The sequence below is a fragment of the Asterias amurensis genome, chromosome 2 (genome assembly GCF_032118995.1).
Source record: "Asterias amurensis chromosome 2, ASM3211899v1".
Taxonomy (NCBI): Eukaryota; Metazoa; Echinodermata; class Asteroidea; order Forcipulatida; family Asteriidae; genus Asterias; species Asterias amurensis.
In genome coordinates, this window is record NC_092649.1 from 973327 (window position 1) to 989340 (window position 16014).

General features: G+C 42.3%; 1 protein-coding gene across 1 annotated transcript; it reads left to right on the plus strand.

Annotated features, from left to right (window-relative positions):
• Positions 1-239: 239 nt before the first annotated feature.
• On the plus strand, positions 240-15877 carry LOC139952910 (protein Wnt-2b-A-like). The gene is made up of 5 exons (XM_071952210.1): positions 240-498; positions 3847-4076; positions 10507-10787; positions 11534-11795; positions 12574-15877. Exons 1-5 carry the CDS (start codon positions 416-418, stop codon positions 13026-13028), a joined length of 1311 nt encoding a protein of 436 aa, XP_071808311.1. The 5' UTR covers positions 240-415; the 3' UTR covers positions 13029-15877.
• Positions 15878-16014: the final 137 nt, after the last annotated feature.

The following is a 16014-nucleotide window of genomic DNA, read 5'->3' on the forward strand; positions in this document are numbered from 1 at the left end:
TTCTCTAAACATGATTTGATACTATTCATACCTCAACGGCAACAAACCGCAGTATGACCACCGCATCTCTTTTTACTTTCACTCACCAACAGCGACACAAACGGCGCATGTAAGAACAGCAACTCATGAATATTTAAACACAAGCGGCATCCTTTGATGTGATAACAGGCCAATGGCGAGGCGGTAGTACAATCTCTAAGCGGATCCTCCTCCTCCGAACTCCGCGAAATTCCACTGTACATGCTACTCGGACTTGCTACCAATTGCTACCAACACCAAGTCTGTTGTTGGGTGAAAACTCCCGTGCCGACCTTAAAAAACTCCACTGTTTACGAAACCGGTAGAACAATAGCGTTGCGTGGACAACCTTCAGGTTTCTTTGCATTGAGGAAAATATTCTTTGGATGAAGTTGAGATGCGGGAGTCGACTCTGATTAATTTCATTCTTAGCGGTGTCATCGTATTCATGATGCCGTCCCAAGTAATATCGACATGGTGGTAAGTACATGATCTCTATACTTGAAGTACCTTTGTGTGGTATTTTCAAGCTATGCAATCGAGTAGGTCTATATACGTGGAGCTATAGCAACAACGTATCTCATGCTATGGCAGTCCGAATGTACATTCCAATATTGATATCCTTAAAACCACAACATTAATAAGTGAGTTTGAAAAAGTCAAAGTTAGCCAATGTCAACTATTTATAAAATCTGTCTGTAAAATAAATTGTGGTTTTTTGGGGGAATTTTTCATATATTATTTTTTTATCAGACACGTGCGTATAACTCTTGTGCATATATTTAACGGTTGACTTATGTTTAAATGTTCTGTTAAAGTGCATTTAAAAATTGGTGTCGTGAGTTGTCGTGAGGGGTCGTGAGTTGTCGGTATTCAGTGCGACCCGATGATCTTGTTGTTCGTTATACGATTTCGTTCTATAACTGGTAATTTGCATTTTATAACATAAAACGAAACTGCTGTTGTTATTGTTCGATGTTCACTTGGTGTAATTGTTTACACTTAAATTGCCTGCACACGTTGCTGCAGGGTGTTGGGACTGCACGATCCTTTCCTCCGTGTGGTTGAACTAGTGCTCGGAGCGGTCGGGACCCTTGGCAATTCTTTGTGATGAATTCAATTTATACCTTTTTATAAGTTGTTTGTCTGTAATCGATGTGTTCAGTAAAGGCCAAAACCGATGGCAGACATTTCGTACCCAAGTCACTTCGCACCCACGTTAGTCACTTCGTACGCAAGTCACTTCGTACCCAAGTCGCTTCGTACCCCGTACCCAAGTCACTTCGTAACTTTATACACAGGGGGTCAGATTGGTTTTGTCAACGTAAAGTCGATTTATAGGAAAAATTGTCAAGAAAGACACAATAAAAATCACACGCAAAAGTTTCGGCTGAAAACGTTGTTCATTTATGCCCCCCAAAAGGGTTTTCCGCAAAACAGCGACTCCATTCACGTTTAGCGAGGTGACAGCGGTTACCAAAAGTGCACCTCTGGCTGTAGTATGTTCGCAAACGGTCAACGGTGCGCCTACTACCACGGGCTCAGATCTGAGTAATCATGTGTTTGTTGTAAACTCAATGGAACAGCTATTCATTTGTATATTGTTTTAAGAATGTTTTAAGCAATAAAGTTCCATTTTAAAAGTAAAAAACAAGTCTAACTGCGTTTCCCAAGATGTTTTCTGTCCAAGACTGGCTGGTCATTGTCTACTTTGCCGACTAATTTAACCCAGATTCAGAATCCGTTTGACTGCATCAAAATGTGCACAAGACGATGTGTTTTCAACCTGATCAATCGACTAGTTTAGTTTATTATTGTATTATTTCTGGCAACTAAACCAATGATGTCTCACAAGTGCATCCGTCGCACGCCTATAATAGGAAACCATTAAACAATGGCACTTGCCATGTGAACCATGCAGAAACACCAAACCCATAGTCTCCCACAGTAAGCATTATTGCTTCTTTGACACTGGACTTAAGGCTTAAAAATTCGGTCCGAGTAACAAAGCAATGTTATGGTCAAGTTTCGTGCCAAAGACCGGGGCTCTGATGATGATCAGAAATACCAGAGCTTGTGGTCGGTGCTCCCGCTCGTCAGCCTTACACATTACATACAAACACGTCTTCCATTTTATAAAGAGGCCGATTAGGTGTATCGTCATACACCACAAACAATTTAACTTTATAAAACGGGTACCTTTGTAATCAAGTGGTTTCAGAACAGATCCATAGACACGTGCTAACATGTTGTGACTAATCAAAGGGGAACACCAGACCCCGGCTTGTCTAGAGCAGTGTGCCTTTTGCAGTTAATTACACGGGGTTTCAACGGCATACAAAGCCCCCGGAGCTTGGGCCTAGACCGAGGTTCAGGGCAAGGGCCCCGGAAGAAACGACTGAACCGCAGGTAGCCATGAACAGAGTCGCATTACAAACCCTTACCACAGACGGCAACCAAAATCTGATCCGTAATTAACCAAACAAGATTGCTCGAGAAAATCTTGCTTTGTATCAGAAAAATTGAGAGGGCCACCAGTTAAATCAATTAAATTTGAGAAACATATCAAACGAAAAACATTAATTTATTGTTCACGGTCACAATTTTACTGTTCGCTTGAGCGGGATTTAGTCTATTCCTTGTTTGTCTATTGTGGGATTCTGAACCTTTGATTCCTATACAATATAACACACAAAGTACCAGAAACTTCACCATCCTCAGAATTAAGTCAACTTTACCTATTACCTAAACACTATAGAGATCACGATTGTAAGTTGTCAGGTTGTTTAAAAAAGTGCTCAGCATGATTATAGCGTTCTTATTTAGCCCTCCTCCATTGACAAAACAACAGATCCTGGATGAGCTGGAATCAGTCACTCTTGGCTTTCATCCTCGTTCGTGTATAAACCCCGTGTTAAAAGACGGCAACGCGGATTAACATTGTCAACAACACTTCATGGTACAATGAGTGTGTCCCCAAGGCCTCAACATAATTGAGTTAGATGGTTAAACTATGAAGAAAGGACTAAACCGGATCACTCTCTCCTCGCTTGTTTTCCCTCTTCGCAGTGTGAGGTCGTTTACAGACAGTTTGAAACAATGTCGGGCCATTTGCGATTTGGTGGCTACGGCTGTGGCTAAGGGTGTTGCTAATTAGGCATCCCCAATACGACTTAACGATCTAGCCGCAGCCAATACTTTCGGACGCGACGTATTGCATAAAATATTAAAAGTTGTATTTTGTGGCCCACGTTTTTGTGTGTGAAGAAGTCCTGTGAGCATCCCATTCGAAATCATTATGAACCACTCCCCTTTTTATTGGAAAGGGCTCGAATTGGTTATAGAGCAAAACCTCCATGGAGAGCAAGAGTAGGGACCAGACCCTGCCCTATAGTTATATAGCTTAGGGTATTTTTTAGTCAGGGCCCGACTTTATCAGTGTATTAATAAAGTTCGTGTTTGCTGGGCCTTTTACTTTCCCAAAATATTTATTAATCGCATGGACATGATTGTCACCGTTGTCACATGAGGCATCATAAAAGCAATCATGTCCTGCTGGAGTAAAGACATACAGTATTGAAAGTATCTAATTTTGTGCTGCAATAAGTGTTGTTATGTGCAGTGCAGTTCGTTACTTCTACTTTGCCTCGTTGTGTGATAAGGCCTTGTGACGAGTTGTCCAATGAGTCAATATGGAAGGATTCTTTATATTTTATGTAAAAGAGAGCCCGTGGTCCCCAAACTGATGAACTATTTGTAGAGGTACCATCTAATTCTACCTCCATGAACTAACAAACGCTCCATCCCCCTTCTATTCACCTTTGCCAGGTTCATCAGCCAGTTGAGTGCCGTAGGGACCCGTATCATGTGCGATAACATCCCGGGCCTGGTCGGCAAGCAGCGTGAGCTGTGCCGTAACTACCCTGACGTGATGGTCAGCATCGGCCGCGGTGCTCGAGAGGGCGTCAAAGAGTGTCAGTACCAATTCCGTGACGGTCGTTGGAACTGTAGCACCATGGACAGGGATACGTCGGTCTTCGGCAAAGTCATGCTGAAAAGTAAGTGTTCTGTCGATTTCTTTCATTTCTTCCCTAAAGTGCAGCCTTCATAAATTGAAGATAAACGCACTACCATACACGCTGGGTGAACCCATTTTCTTCTTGTGATCATGTGCGTCGATGAGTTAACAAAACACTGGACCTACAGCTTTACGTCCCATCCGATGGACGAATCAATGGTCAAGTGTCTTGCTTAAGAACACAGGTGTAACAACTAGGACTCGAACCCACAGTCCGCTGATCAGAAACACACGAGCTTGAGTTCGGTGCTCTTACCGCTCGGCCACGACTTTTTTTTAAGGAAGACGTGTTTTATTGGATGTATTTGCTTCCCCTAACTTCACTCCCAGGCCAATCTATCGAAACTTCATTGATTGCTAATCGAGTAGTCAAAACAGACATAGGCCACACCTTTTTCACGTGGAGCTTATTTGGTTGTGTCCAGTGGCGGTATACCGAGGAACAGATTGAGCAAGACCCCCCCCCCCACATTCAGAACCCCCTTTTGCCCCCCCCCCCGAATTGAGATCAACAAATTCACAAATGAAAGGAGCCTGATACAAAAAGCCCAAACCCCGCACAGCCAACAACATTGTATGTGTAAGCCATTTGTATACTTAAATACATGTAGTCTGTTTATTTGCCATCCGTTTAGAGAAATTCATAAGTCAGTCAACAAACTTCAAATTATTACAACCGTATAATAAAGTCAGTGTGCAGACTCATTTACTTATTGTGAAGCCAAGGTTTGATCACTTAATATAGTAGCCAATTACTCTATGGAGAGAGGACAAGGAAAGGAAGTTTCCGTTTAAGATGAAACTGTTGTAATTTTAGTATGAGAAAGCTGGTTGTTGTACTCGGGGGTTTTAATGGTAAATTCCTCATTGTGCTATATTTTTTGTCATTGGGTATTGGTGGTTTGCGGGGAGGGGAGGTGATGGTCGGTCAAACGCTCCATTTCTCGGTTATGACTTGTTGGCCACAGCCCGCCCATCCAACCTTACCCGAGGGCTGGATGAGCTCATCGTGACAGACAACAAAAGCTGCCGAAGATGAGCCCCAAAATGCTGTTTGTTCGCCGTAAATTGAATCTTTGGAAATTCACCCTCTCGGTTCCTTTACAAACTCGGAATGTCTCGCCTAGGAATCATGACCGCTTGTAGCTTTCTCCCTACCCTCGTCCTCTATTGCGAAGGGATCCCGTTTTAATTTGTTGTGTTCCAGCGCGGTTTCGTTTACTTTGAAAGACACACACGGGTGTTGCAATTTTGTTGTATTGCACATCAATGCTTTTTTTATGTGGCGATAGTGACACATACCAGGCCAGACTTGGCAACAACACACCGATTGACTCGGAAAACTGTGTTTTTGTTCTGGGATAACTGGACCAGGTGAGAAGGGGGGGGGGGGGGGGTAGTCAACCGTAAGCCAGTTCAAACGTGGACGTATAATCAGAATATACCTTGTTCCAGAGCAACTTTCCCAACACTCTTTTATTCTTTCTATCCATAGTTTTTCCCACAAGAGAAAGGATTTATGTATGGTTTACTCTTACAAAGTTCCTCTTTAGATGTGGTTTCCCCCGTCAGGACAGGACATCATAATCGAAAGCTACAGTTGTTCATTTTCTGCCACGGTGGTCGGCAACAGCCTTTTTCTAAATATGACTCGTCCATCCCCTCCTAAAGTAGACAGATTAGTAAAGTATCGGTTTTCTCTGCCTTTGCGCGACCCCGGGGGACACAAGATTTCCAACACCGTAGCTGCCAGCCAGCCGTCCCTGTGAAACATGCCGACAGGCCAGCCCTCAATATTTGGACAGACATACCGGGGCTTTCAGGTGTTGACGAGGGATCGTAATAGTTTTCCCCTCTTTGGTCTGGGTAGTCAACACGCCCCAGTCAAGGACCAAGCTGTGGTGGGGAGCGAGGAGTAGCATCAGAGAGTTGCGGCAAACCGCGTCACTGTGTTAATCCACCACTTGAACTTCAACTTTTAGGAGATTGCACGACTTTTAGCTAATCTAGCCCTGCAGGTATTGACTGGCGTTGAAAGCACGGACATAACGCTATGAAAGAATCTATAGTCATTAACACAACATAACATACCTGGAAACACTTACATGGTTCCTGGCCCAGCATGGGTAAGGCGCACAACACGGTAACATTATTTTTATACCGCCAAAAACACCGACTTTGCCATGAAAACGGATGCAATGTGTGCGGGTTACGTCCCCACGGAGTATAATCCCCTTAGGGTTGTATGCCTCTCCATCAACACGAAGCAAGCTTTGCAACATCGTTCCGAGTTTATTTTAAACAGAAGCGTTTTGTCTCTGTCTTTGTTGGATTTGCTTGGTGTTGACTTTAATCCACAAATTCTCGGATAAAAAAATGTAGCATGTTTTTTTGTTATGTGGAAAGCATGGCGGAAGTGACCCCGACCTATAAACTTCAATGTTTTAGAACAATGTCGCACGTTCAGAGCGGAAGTTTTAAGGTGGCTCCTCCAGGCATTTTCTTTTATGGCTCTCGGAGTAAAAGCGTTTGAGGTGCTTAACAACATATTTAGGGGAACAAACCAACTAAGACCATAGAACAACACAAAGCGATACGCCAGCAATATTATACAGGTATTCATGTCGTTATAAGCTTCTTTATATTTCCAAGAAAGTTCTGTGTACAATCCCTGCAGAATAGTATGACAATAGGCAAACAGTATCGGTCTAAAACTGCGAGAATGGGGAGGGGGGCAACGAATAATTAGTTTGTTCCCCCCATCCCCATCCCCACGGTTATCCAAACAGTTCATAGACTATTGTATTACTTAATTTCATAACACTCGTCCACAGTGATAAGGCTATGAACAAATCATGAAAAAGAAAAAGGTGGACTATTAAAATGGTATTTCTTCCAAACAGCATATAACTTTGATCCACAAATAGAAATCCATAAAGACTTCCTCTTCCACAAAGGGAGGAATCATTAATTATAAGTGACCGAAATGGTTGGTTTTGTGACATTTTGTGTGACGACATCTATAGTAACGGTCATGTTTATCAAAAAAGAAATACTAGTGCTCCAGAATTATTATAGAGATCACACAGCGTGCATAAGTTCAATGGAACTCTAGTGATTCACTCGTACCATAGAGTGACGTATAGCTTTATGCTCAGACCATGAATGAAGAAATAGATTTCTTCCTGCATGCACAGACCATCTCAGACCATGCTGAGACACCCCCCCCCCCCCAATCCTTGGGTAGGTGTCGCCTGTGGCATGCGGGGGACCAGTGATGCATTTTGGTAATTACCTCGGCAGGTTTCAATGAGATTAGTTTAATTGTAGTTAATCAGGCGTATAATGGGAGAATGTGAGGTCACCTGGTCACGACAATACAGCAATAGGAGGTTGTTGGCCGGTCGATAGCTACTGCTAGCTCCTTGCAGAGCCATGAACCATCGCTATTCCTCGTTAAAGACGGCGGATAGTTATATGAGAATTTGTCATTATTAACATGTGGGTACAACTATCTTTTGAGGGAGTGTTGGCTCTGAAAAAACGGGTTTGGTCTCGACGTTTCGAACATTACTCTGCTCGTCTTCTGGAGAAAGCTTGACTGCCGGTGGTGGTGCTGCTTAAGTAGTGCTTGAGGGATCCATATTTTGGTGGAAACTATCCAAGTTGCTCGTGATTGGTGATCAAACGCACCACTTATGGTTATATGAGTTGGCATTTTACGGCTAACTGTATTTGTCTTGGGATCTGGTCCCAATTTCATGGATTTATCGAGTTGTCGAATTTTACAGGGCACAACCACAAAATAGGTCTGATTACTTATATATTAAAGTGCAAAATTAATTTTAACAATTCTTCCTCGCCCCCCAAAAGAACAAGAAGATGCGATTAGTTTTAAACTAACAGCGTTTACTATTACACACTGAGTGCCATACCTTGATAACAAAAAGCGCCTGTCTCAAACACATGGAAAACACGTTACGCCAAGACCGCTGTCATTGTAGGCACATCTGGATTACACGAATGGGGGAATAGCATTGAACACAACATTTTATACAATAAGAAAGAATAAGTAAAAAAAAAATCATGTTTGAATGGTGATACTATAACAAAGCGGATGACTATTTTTTAAGGAAATTTTGAAAGAACGCCTAAGTGCACAGCCTCAATCATGGGTACACCATTTTGTTGCAAATAAAACGAACAGCAGTCTTTGCAAAGTTTGTAATTGACAAACCCAAGCGCTTTTATTCATCAATGACAAATCGGTTGTTAATACGATATATAATTAACATTGAAATGGTCACGAGAAAAATGTGTACCCATCTTGACGGGCCATGTGCACCTAGACATAAGAAAATGACTCAGAAAAAAAGTAATTTACCCCCCCCCCCCCCGGTCAGACCCTCGTCTCATCGACAACCCCTTAATCCATTTAGAAGTGTATGGAAGTCTTAGGGTGTCACTTCAACGGGAGTAAATGTCCAATTGTGCCGGCCATTTTGGGATCAATCGATCCGGGCCATGGTGGATAGTCCGTCACAATCTGTTCACTTCGGCATAGGAGCAGCAGCAATCCACTTGACGGCTCGGTGTCATAGCAAACCCATACAGCACGTATTACCAATCATTATAACAGATTGATTAATAATTCATGCACCAATGCGACTCTGTTGATACAGTGCAACTTGATATTTGTTTGGTCTTCGATCGGTGGCATTCCATCGGTCTCTGTTATTCCTCTTTCATTTTCTGTACGGAATTGGCGATAGGAGTTGTCTTCTAAAAAGTGTGCAAGTCCAACGTCAACAAACACAAGACAGACCTATATCTCTCCCGCACGAGGCGTCAAACCAGCCACACATTTTACAAGGCCGTCGTGTACAGTTCGATTTCACATGACAAACTGGTTGCCAATTACACACGGTATAAACACAAACGCATTCCAATTTGTACATCCTTGTGGTTTTCTTTCCTTTGTCTCTACGAACCCAACATAGACTTTGTACGCATGATTAAGGAACGCCCCAGTCTGTAGACTTCTAACCCGAAATGCGTTTGCGCATTTCCTGTTATCATATATCCAGTGATTTTCGTTTTGTTTTAAGTCAACAACATTTTTCTCTCTTACCCCTTTGACAAGTTCGCGATGCATTAACATTTAATATTGTGAGCGAGCTTTGATTATATTGTATCACTTAGAAACGCATTTAATAGTTTAAAATGCCTGGCTAAAAAACAAGACACAATTACTTAGCGTCGCCATCATCGTATGAAGACAACACAAGTCCCGTCTGTTCGCATTGCACGTGTAATCATCAAGTAGTTAAGAAATAGACAAGACAATTGCCACACGCTATATGATTTATTGCTATCGTACGACGATAGCATATAGTTTACACACTATCAGATATCATAATGTCTACCCCAAGTGCTCTTTTGTGTACATACTTTGTACAATCATTTTCAGCTCGTGCCATTATTAGCCATATCATATCCGGTGTCAGCTCCTTTCACGTCATCTCTGTGTCGGTGTCTTCATTTTTATCAGTACCCGCCTAAAGCAAAACGGAGATACCATGGCTGTGTGGATCTTCGTGGCGTAACACGGCGGTGACGACTTGCCCTCTAGGAAGGTCTCAACACCGTTTATTGATTCAGCTTTCATGATGATAGACATTTCGGAGTTCCAGGCCCTGCCACCAGTCAAAACATAGTGAGAGAGAGAAAAAGAAGCCAATTACAAGGCCGTATGGGTTGGAACCTTAAACCATTTTCGTGCCAAGTTTGTAATTTGGGGACGGGAATAACCGATCATTAAAGTCTTCTTAATAAGATTTTTAACAAGACATTAATTAGAGAAGAGTACTGTTGGCAAGATCGGTAGTTCAGCCAATGCGCCAAATTTTAACCATAACGTGCTTTCATAAAACAAAGTACCGCGCCATTAATGACAAAATTTGGGCTGAAACCTGGGGTGCATTTTCACACTGTGACAGTCATTGGCGAGTGATTTACCAATGGACAACTCAAACGAATCGTGAAAACGCATGAACAGACCTGACGTCACCTCCGTCGATCTTCTATCGAAGTGCTGCTTGTAAACATGACACATATAAACCTATAGCCAAACAACAGAATTTAATCCACAATGAGTTGCTGGGATAATCTTGGTCAATAAACTCTTCTTTTTAATTTTAGTGTTGTTGTAGAAAACAGATTTAGCTGCTGTAAACTGCTGTACCGGCCATAGTGGACATAGCATAAATGCAATACAAAAACAATAGCTAATGGCCTGACCTTGTGACCCTAAGTGTCTTTCCGAAATAGCTAAATAGTAACTTTTTGACAAGTAGATAGACGAACAAGGGTTGACACACAAATTTTGAATTTCTTCTCGACCAACACAGAAGCAAGCAAAGAGGCAGCCTTCGTCTATGCCATTTCGTCTGCTGGAGTAGTACATGAGATTACCCGGTCGTGCAGCAAGGGGGAACTCCTCGACTGCGCCTGCGACCCGACTAAGAAGGGCTCAAGCACGGACGAGCACGGTGAGTTCGACTGGGGAGGATGTAGCGACAACGTCAAGTTTGCCGATGATTTCGCCCGGCAGTTCGTGGACGCCAGGGAGAGGAAAGAGAGAGACCCGCGGGCTTTGATGAATTTACACAACAACAGAGCAGGACGAAGGGTGAGTAGAAAGAAGGGAGCATGGGATCGTGCACCCTATAAAACACATACAACGGATCTTGGAACGTAGGCGTATAGACCTATGCACATGACGTCATTTCAGTGGGGCGCCCTCACCTAGAGGTCAAAAGGAGGTTGCTCATTGGCCAATCCTGTGCGCCGCGCGTACAAATCTGTGCGTTTTGATTGTTTCGTCACCGTTTTTCCACTAAGATGGCCGCTGGATGACGTCAATGCATAAGGTCTATTATAGGCTCCCACACCAACATTTTAAACGAGTAATGGGCAGCTGTTGATAGTATACAACATTGTGAGAAACGGCTCCCCTGACGTAATGTAGTTTTCGAGAAATAAGTAATTTTCCACGAATTTAATTTTGAGACCTCAGATTTAGAATTTGAGGTCTCGAAATCTACCATCTAAACACACAACTTCGTGTGACAAAGGTGTTTTTTCCTTTCATTTTCATCTCGCAACTTCGAAGACCAATTTAGTTCGAATTCTCACAGGTTTGTTATTTTATGCATATGTTGGGATACACCAAGTAAAGAAGACTGGTCCTTGACAATTTCCAATAGTGACTGTCCAGTGTCTTTAAGATCCGAGAAAGTAAAGTCTTTAAACTAAGATAAGATTTTAAGCGTTAAATTGTTTGTTTGTATAGGATCTGAAACTTCTTTTGGAGGCAGAAATAAACTTTCACACAATTAAACGATTATCTTATTTGTGTTTACCTAAAACATCCAGGCAGTAATGAAGAACATGAAGTTAGAATGCAAGTGTCACGGTGTGAGCGGCTCTTGCTCGATACGGACCTGCTGGAAGGCCATGCAGGACTTCCGGGAAGTTGGCATGTACCTCCGCTCCAAATACGACGACGCCTCGGAGGTGACCATGGGGCAGGACGGCACGGGGCTCAGTACGAGCCGGAACCATCGGAGGCCCAACAGGGTGAATCTGGTGTACTTCGAAGAGTCACCAGACTACTGCAAGAGAGACCCGGAGACAGGTTGGTGTCCTTCTTTATTTAAGGTCAATGTCACGCGTCACACAGCCAGTTCCAAGCAATCTGCACTTCGAAAACTGATTCATAATTCAGTTTTTCTCATTTTGGGTATAGCAAGTTGCAGCTAATAGTTGCTCATGGGCTGCCGAGGTGTTCCCTGTGTGCATTCATGCTGTGCAGTTGGTTGCGTTAAGCCCCTGAACATAATACGGCCTTAAATATAATGACCGCGTTATGGGGCAGAGGGTATACCCCCATGTTCCGTACTTAAACACACCAATTTTCAAAATAATAATAATATTCCAAACACACAATAAAGCCACGATAGAGGGGGTTTACCGTGCCCCATTGAGCATCAAAATGTTCTTCCTTTCGTGGTTAAACCGATTTAATAATGAGAAACCAGTCATGCATCTGATAAAAACAAAATCCATTTCATTTTTTATTTTAGTGCACGGAGAAACTTCGAAGCACAGTTGTGATTGTTCAAAGCTTAGGTTTTATCTCTCCTTTATTGCATCAACAAAGTTTCATGCCTGTTACCTGAGGGTTGGCAAACGTTTTGACACAATTTCGGGAGAGCGTGAATGTGGAGCGGGGACTTCGCAGGGTAGGGGTGTATGGGTGGAGAGGACGTTCGTGTGAACCTTGCAATGACGTCCTAGCGCTCGGAGACCAGCCCCTAAAAATGGATGGGCAGTCATTCCATTTTTGTCTTACTTTTGTTTCTTCCAAAGATTACTCGGTTTCTGATGAGTTTTTTGTTGGTTAAACTTTGCAGGATCTTTGGGTACAGCCGGTCGTCTTTGCAACAAGACATCCCAAGGTCCCGATAGTTGTGACGTGATGTGTTGCGGCCGAGGATACAACACCATGAGGGTCCAGCAGACCAACCAGTGTGAATGTAAATTTCACTGGTGCTGCTACGTTCGCTGCAGTGAGTGCACAGAGACTGTGGACCAGCACACATGCAAGGGGATCACGTCAGACCGGGAACGAGAGGCAGCAGGAGACGCCTCATCAGCGACGGCCACGAGCAGCCAGCAGTCGGGCGTGGACGAGCCTCCAACCTCGGTGCTCGTGACGACGAAACCACGGAGGCAGGGCCGGAAACCCTCAAAGAGGAGAGATAAACCGAGGAAGCGCGACTCCTCCACTTCAAGTAAAAGGAATCGTGAAGCACCTACTGCTACTGCCAAGCAATCCAAAGATGTAACAACAGCAGCAGCAATATAATGTAAATGTCACTACAACATGACTGTAAAACACCAACAGCCATCAGTAAGGTCAACATCTTGTGGCACTACTCAGAGCAGAGTTCTTCCCTGGAGACAGCTTTACAACTACATGTAAACAAGGCCACATAATTGCAGACATTATGTGGGGTGCAAGCACGGCCATAAAATAGGACCCTGTACTTCTTGATATAATGCGCGAGTAAAGACAATGGACACTATTGGTAATTGTCAAAGACCAGTCTGCTCACTTGGTGCATCTCAAAAAATGCATAAAATAAAAAACCTGTGAAAATTTGAGCTCAATTGGTCATCGAAGTTGCGAGATAACTATGAAAGAAAAAACACCCGTCACACGAAGTTGTGTGCTTTCAGATGCTTGATTTCGGGACCTCAAATTCTAAATGTGAGGTCTCGAAATCAAATGCGTGGAAAATTATTTCTTTCTCGAAAACTATGTTACTTTAGAGGGAGCCGTTCTCATCTCGCAATGCTTTATACTACCAACCTCTCACCATTACTCCTTACCAAGTCAGGCTTTATGATAATAATTATTTTGAGTAATTACCAAGTGTCCACTGCCTTTAATTGCATCAACATATCGCAACCATAATTGAGCATTTGAGGGTCTTCTCCATTACTATAATGTAAAGGTTCCAAGTATTACAAACTGGTGCCTGTTGGAATCTTCGTTGTGCCTCATTGAAGAACACGAACACTAGACTAGCAGACATGTGGCACCAGATCTGCCAGGTAATTTCAATGTTCCATGTAATGTGCGCGTGCTCAGAACTACGCAAGCTGGAAATGTACCTGTTTGCTGCCACCTAGCGTTCAAAAGTCTGGTACGGCATACACATCATACGAGTGCTCTGGTTGGTTTGGGTGTCTGTAGACAAATTTACGGAAACATAGTGTCACAGTTTTGTGTCCATCAAACCAGTATGGCTTATTGTCATCTTTCCCAAGGAATGGATGAAGCCTCGTTGAAATTTACTCCTCCCCAGTTGGTTTCAGAGTTCACTTTTATTGAGTACTACAATAAGGGGCAGGATGCTTATAAAACAATATGGTTCGCATGTTGTTTTCTTGACGTAAAAATACGCATATTATCATTGTTGACATTTTGCCACCGCTGTAAACTGATTCGTTTTGTAAATATGTATAAATATATATATGATAAGCAACTGACTAAAATTTTTAATATGCTAGGGCTAACATTGTTTAGTAAAACAAAATGAAAACTTAGTCTTATTTAATATGCCTTTGTCAAAAGAAATATTGACCTTACGAAAAGGAGAATGGAAAAAAAAATAGTAAATTGGCCTGACGTTTCGACCCTTGGTGTATCTCTAGGAGTTAAATAACAAACCTGTGAAAATTTGAGCTCAATTGGTCGCTTGAGATGAGAGATAATGAAAGAAAAAAAACACCCTTGTCACAGGAAGTTGTGTGCTTTTAGATGCTTGATTTCGAGACCTCACTATCTAATATCGAGGTCTCGAAATCAAATGCGTGGGAAATTCTTTTCAATTCATCAATTCATCAACATCTATTTTCCACAAGGAACCGTCACTTTAGACAAAACAATTATACGTGGAGGCATTACACTTGAAGCCGAAGCTTATAAACGGAATGCAAAAAAAATATACCAAATATATTTCTTTCTCGAAAACTACATTACTCCAGAGGGAGCCGTTTCCTCACAATGTTTTATACTACCAATAGCTCCCCATTCTTTGAAGGTTTTATGCTAATGATTATTTTGAGTGATTACCAATAGTGTCCACTGCCTTTAAAACAAACTCTCAATCGACAAGAAGCAGGCATGTCTCGATTTAAAAACAATCATCTCGAAAGTGCTCGCTCCACTCTTCAAGAAATTATAATATTTTTACATTGTAGTTTGGAAACCTAGTGGCTGTGTATTTTCTTCAGACCCAAGAGTTACATTGCTTTTTGTGCTGGTTTCATTGCCAGATAATTATATTTAAATACAAATAATACACAATGGATCACCGTTTCTCTCGATCTCTGGCAGTTTATAATTCCTTTATATTAATTGGATTGATTAAAGGCCCAGAAACACAATAAAATTGTCTACTGGCCATAATCGGGCTAACCAACGTTGTCATGATGGCGTTATTTTATCCACGTATAGCTTGCTACCTGTCTTGTAGGCTGGGCCTTTTACAAGGCGTGGTGAGAAGAAACATAGAAAGCCTGTATACCTGAAGGTTAAAACAACCTGAATGACGACACATTTCTCGGCAAAGAGCTCTGGAGAGCTTCTGATTTTATAAAGCGTGGTTAAAAAAAAAGACCCCTTTGAAGTAATTTGAGTGGAAGTGGCAACTTCGCAGGTATGTAAAAGCACAGACCTAATAGTGTTTTTTCTTTTGAATCATTATTATTATTTGCCAGAATCGCAAGTGTGAAAAAGGCCCAAGCCAACGACAGAAATTATGGCACCACAACCAACACTTCTCCATGGCTGACCCAAAAGTTTACTTACTGTAGTTTTCCTTAGGATCCATACAATGCACGTTTCAACAGCAATGCTTGTTGGTCCTTTCTCTAAGATAGTGTATCCATTTTGATGATTCTGTTAGCGTCTAATAAATCAACGGAGCGGGTAAAGTTGAGGGCGCTCTTCACATGCAACAAAGGGAACAAAACCAGTCGGGCCAGCGTCCGATTTGCTAATCCGGCCCAACTGTTGGGCCCAAACGCCCCATCTCCTCGCACTTCGCTGCACTTATTTACGCAATTATTGAGCGAGGCCAAACCGTGGTACGGTCAAGGTTTCATACTACAAACTTAAAAAAGTAATCACAGCACAGTTTTGAAGAAATCAACCAGTTAGATGGATTTAATTTATATATAAATCCCTTCAAGAGAAATAAAACGCAAATTGCCTACACATCTAACAAATATAAAGATATGGAACAATTTATACATGAATCCTGATTGAATAGACAAATTCT

Coding starts and splice junctions, on each gene's coding strand:
- LOC139952910 (XM_071952210.1), top strand. CDS start 416: ATGCGGGAGTCGACTCTGATTAATTTCATTCTTAGCGGTGTCATCGTA. Junction 499..3,846: donor CAAGTAATATCGACATGGTG/GTAAGTACATGA, acceptor CACCTTTGCCAG/GTTCATCAGCCAGTTGAGTG. Junction 10,788..11,533: donor ACAACAGAGCAGGACGAAGG/GTGAGTAGAAAG, acceptor TAAAACATCCAG/GCAGTAATGAAGAACATGAA.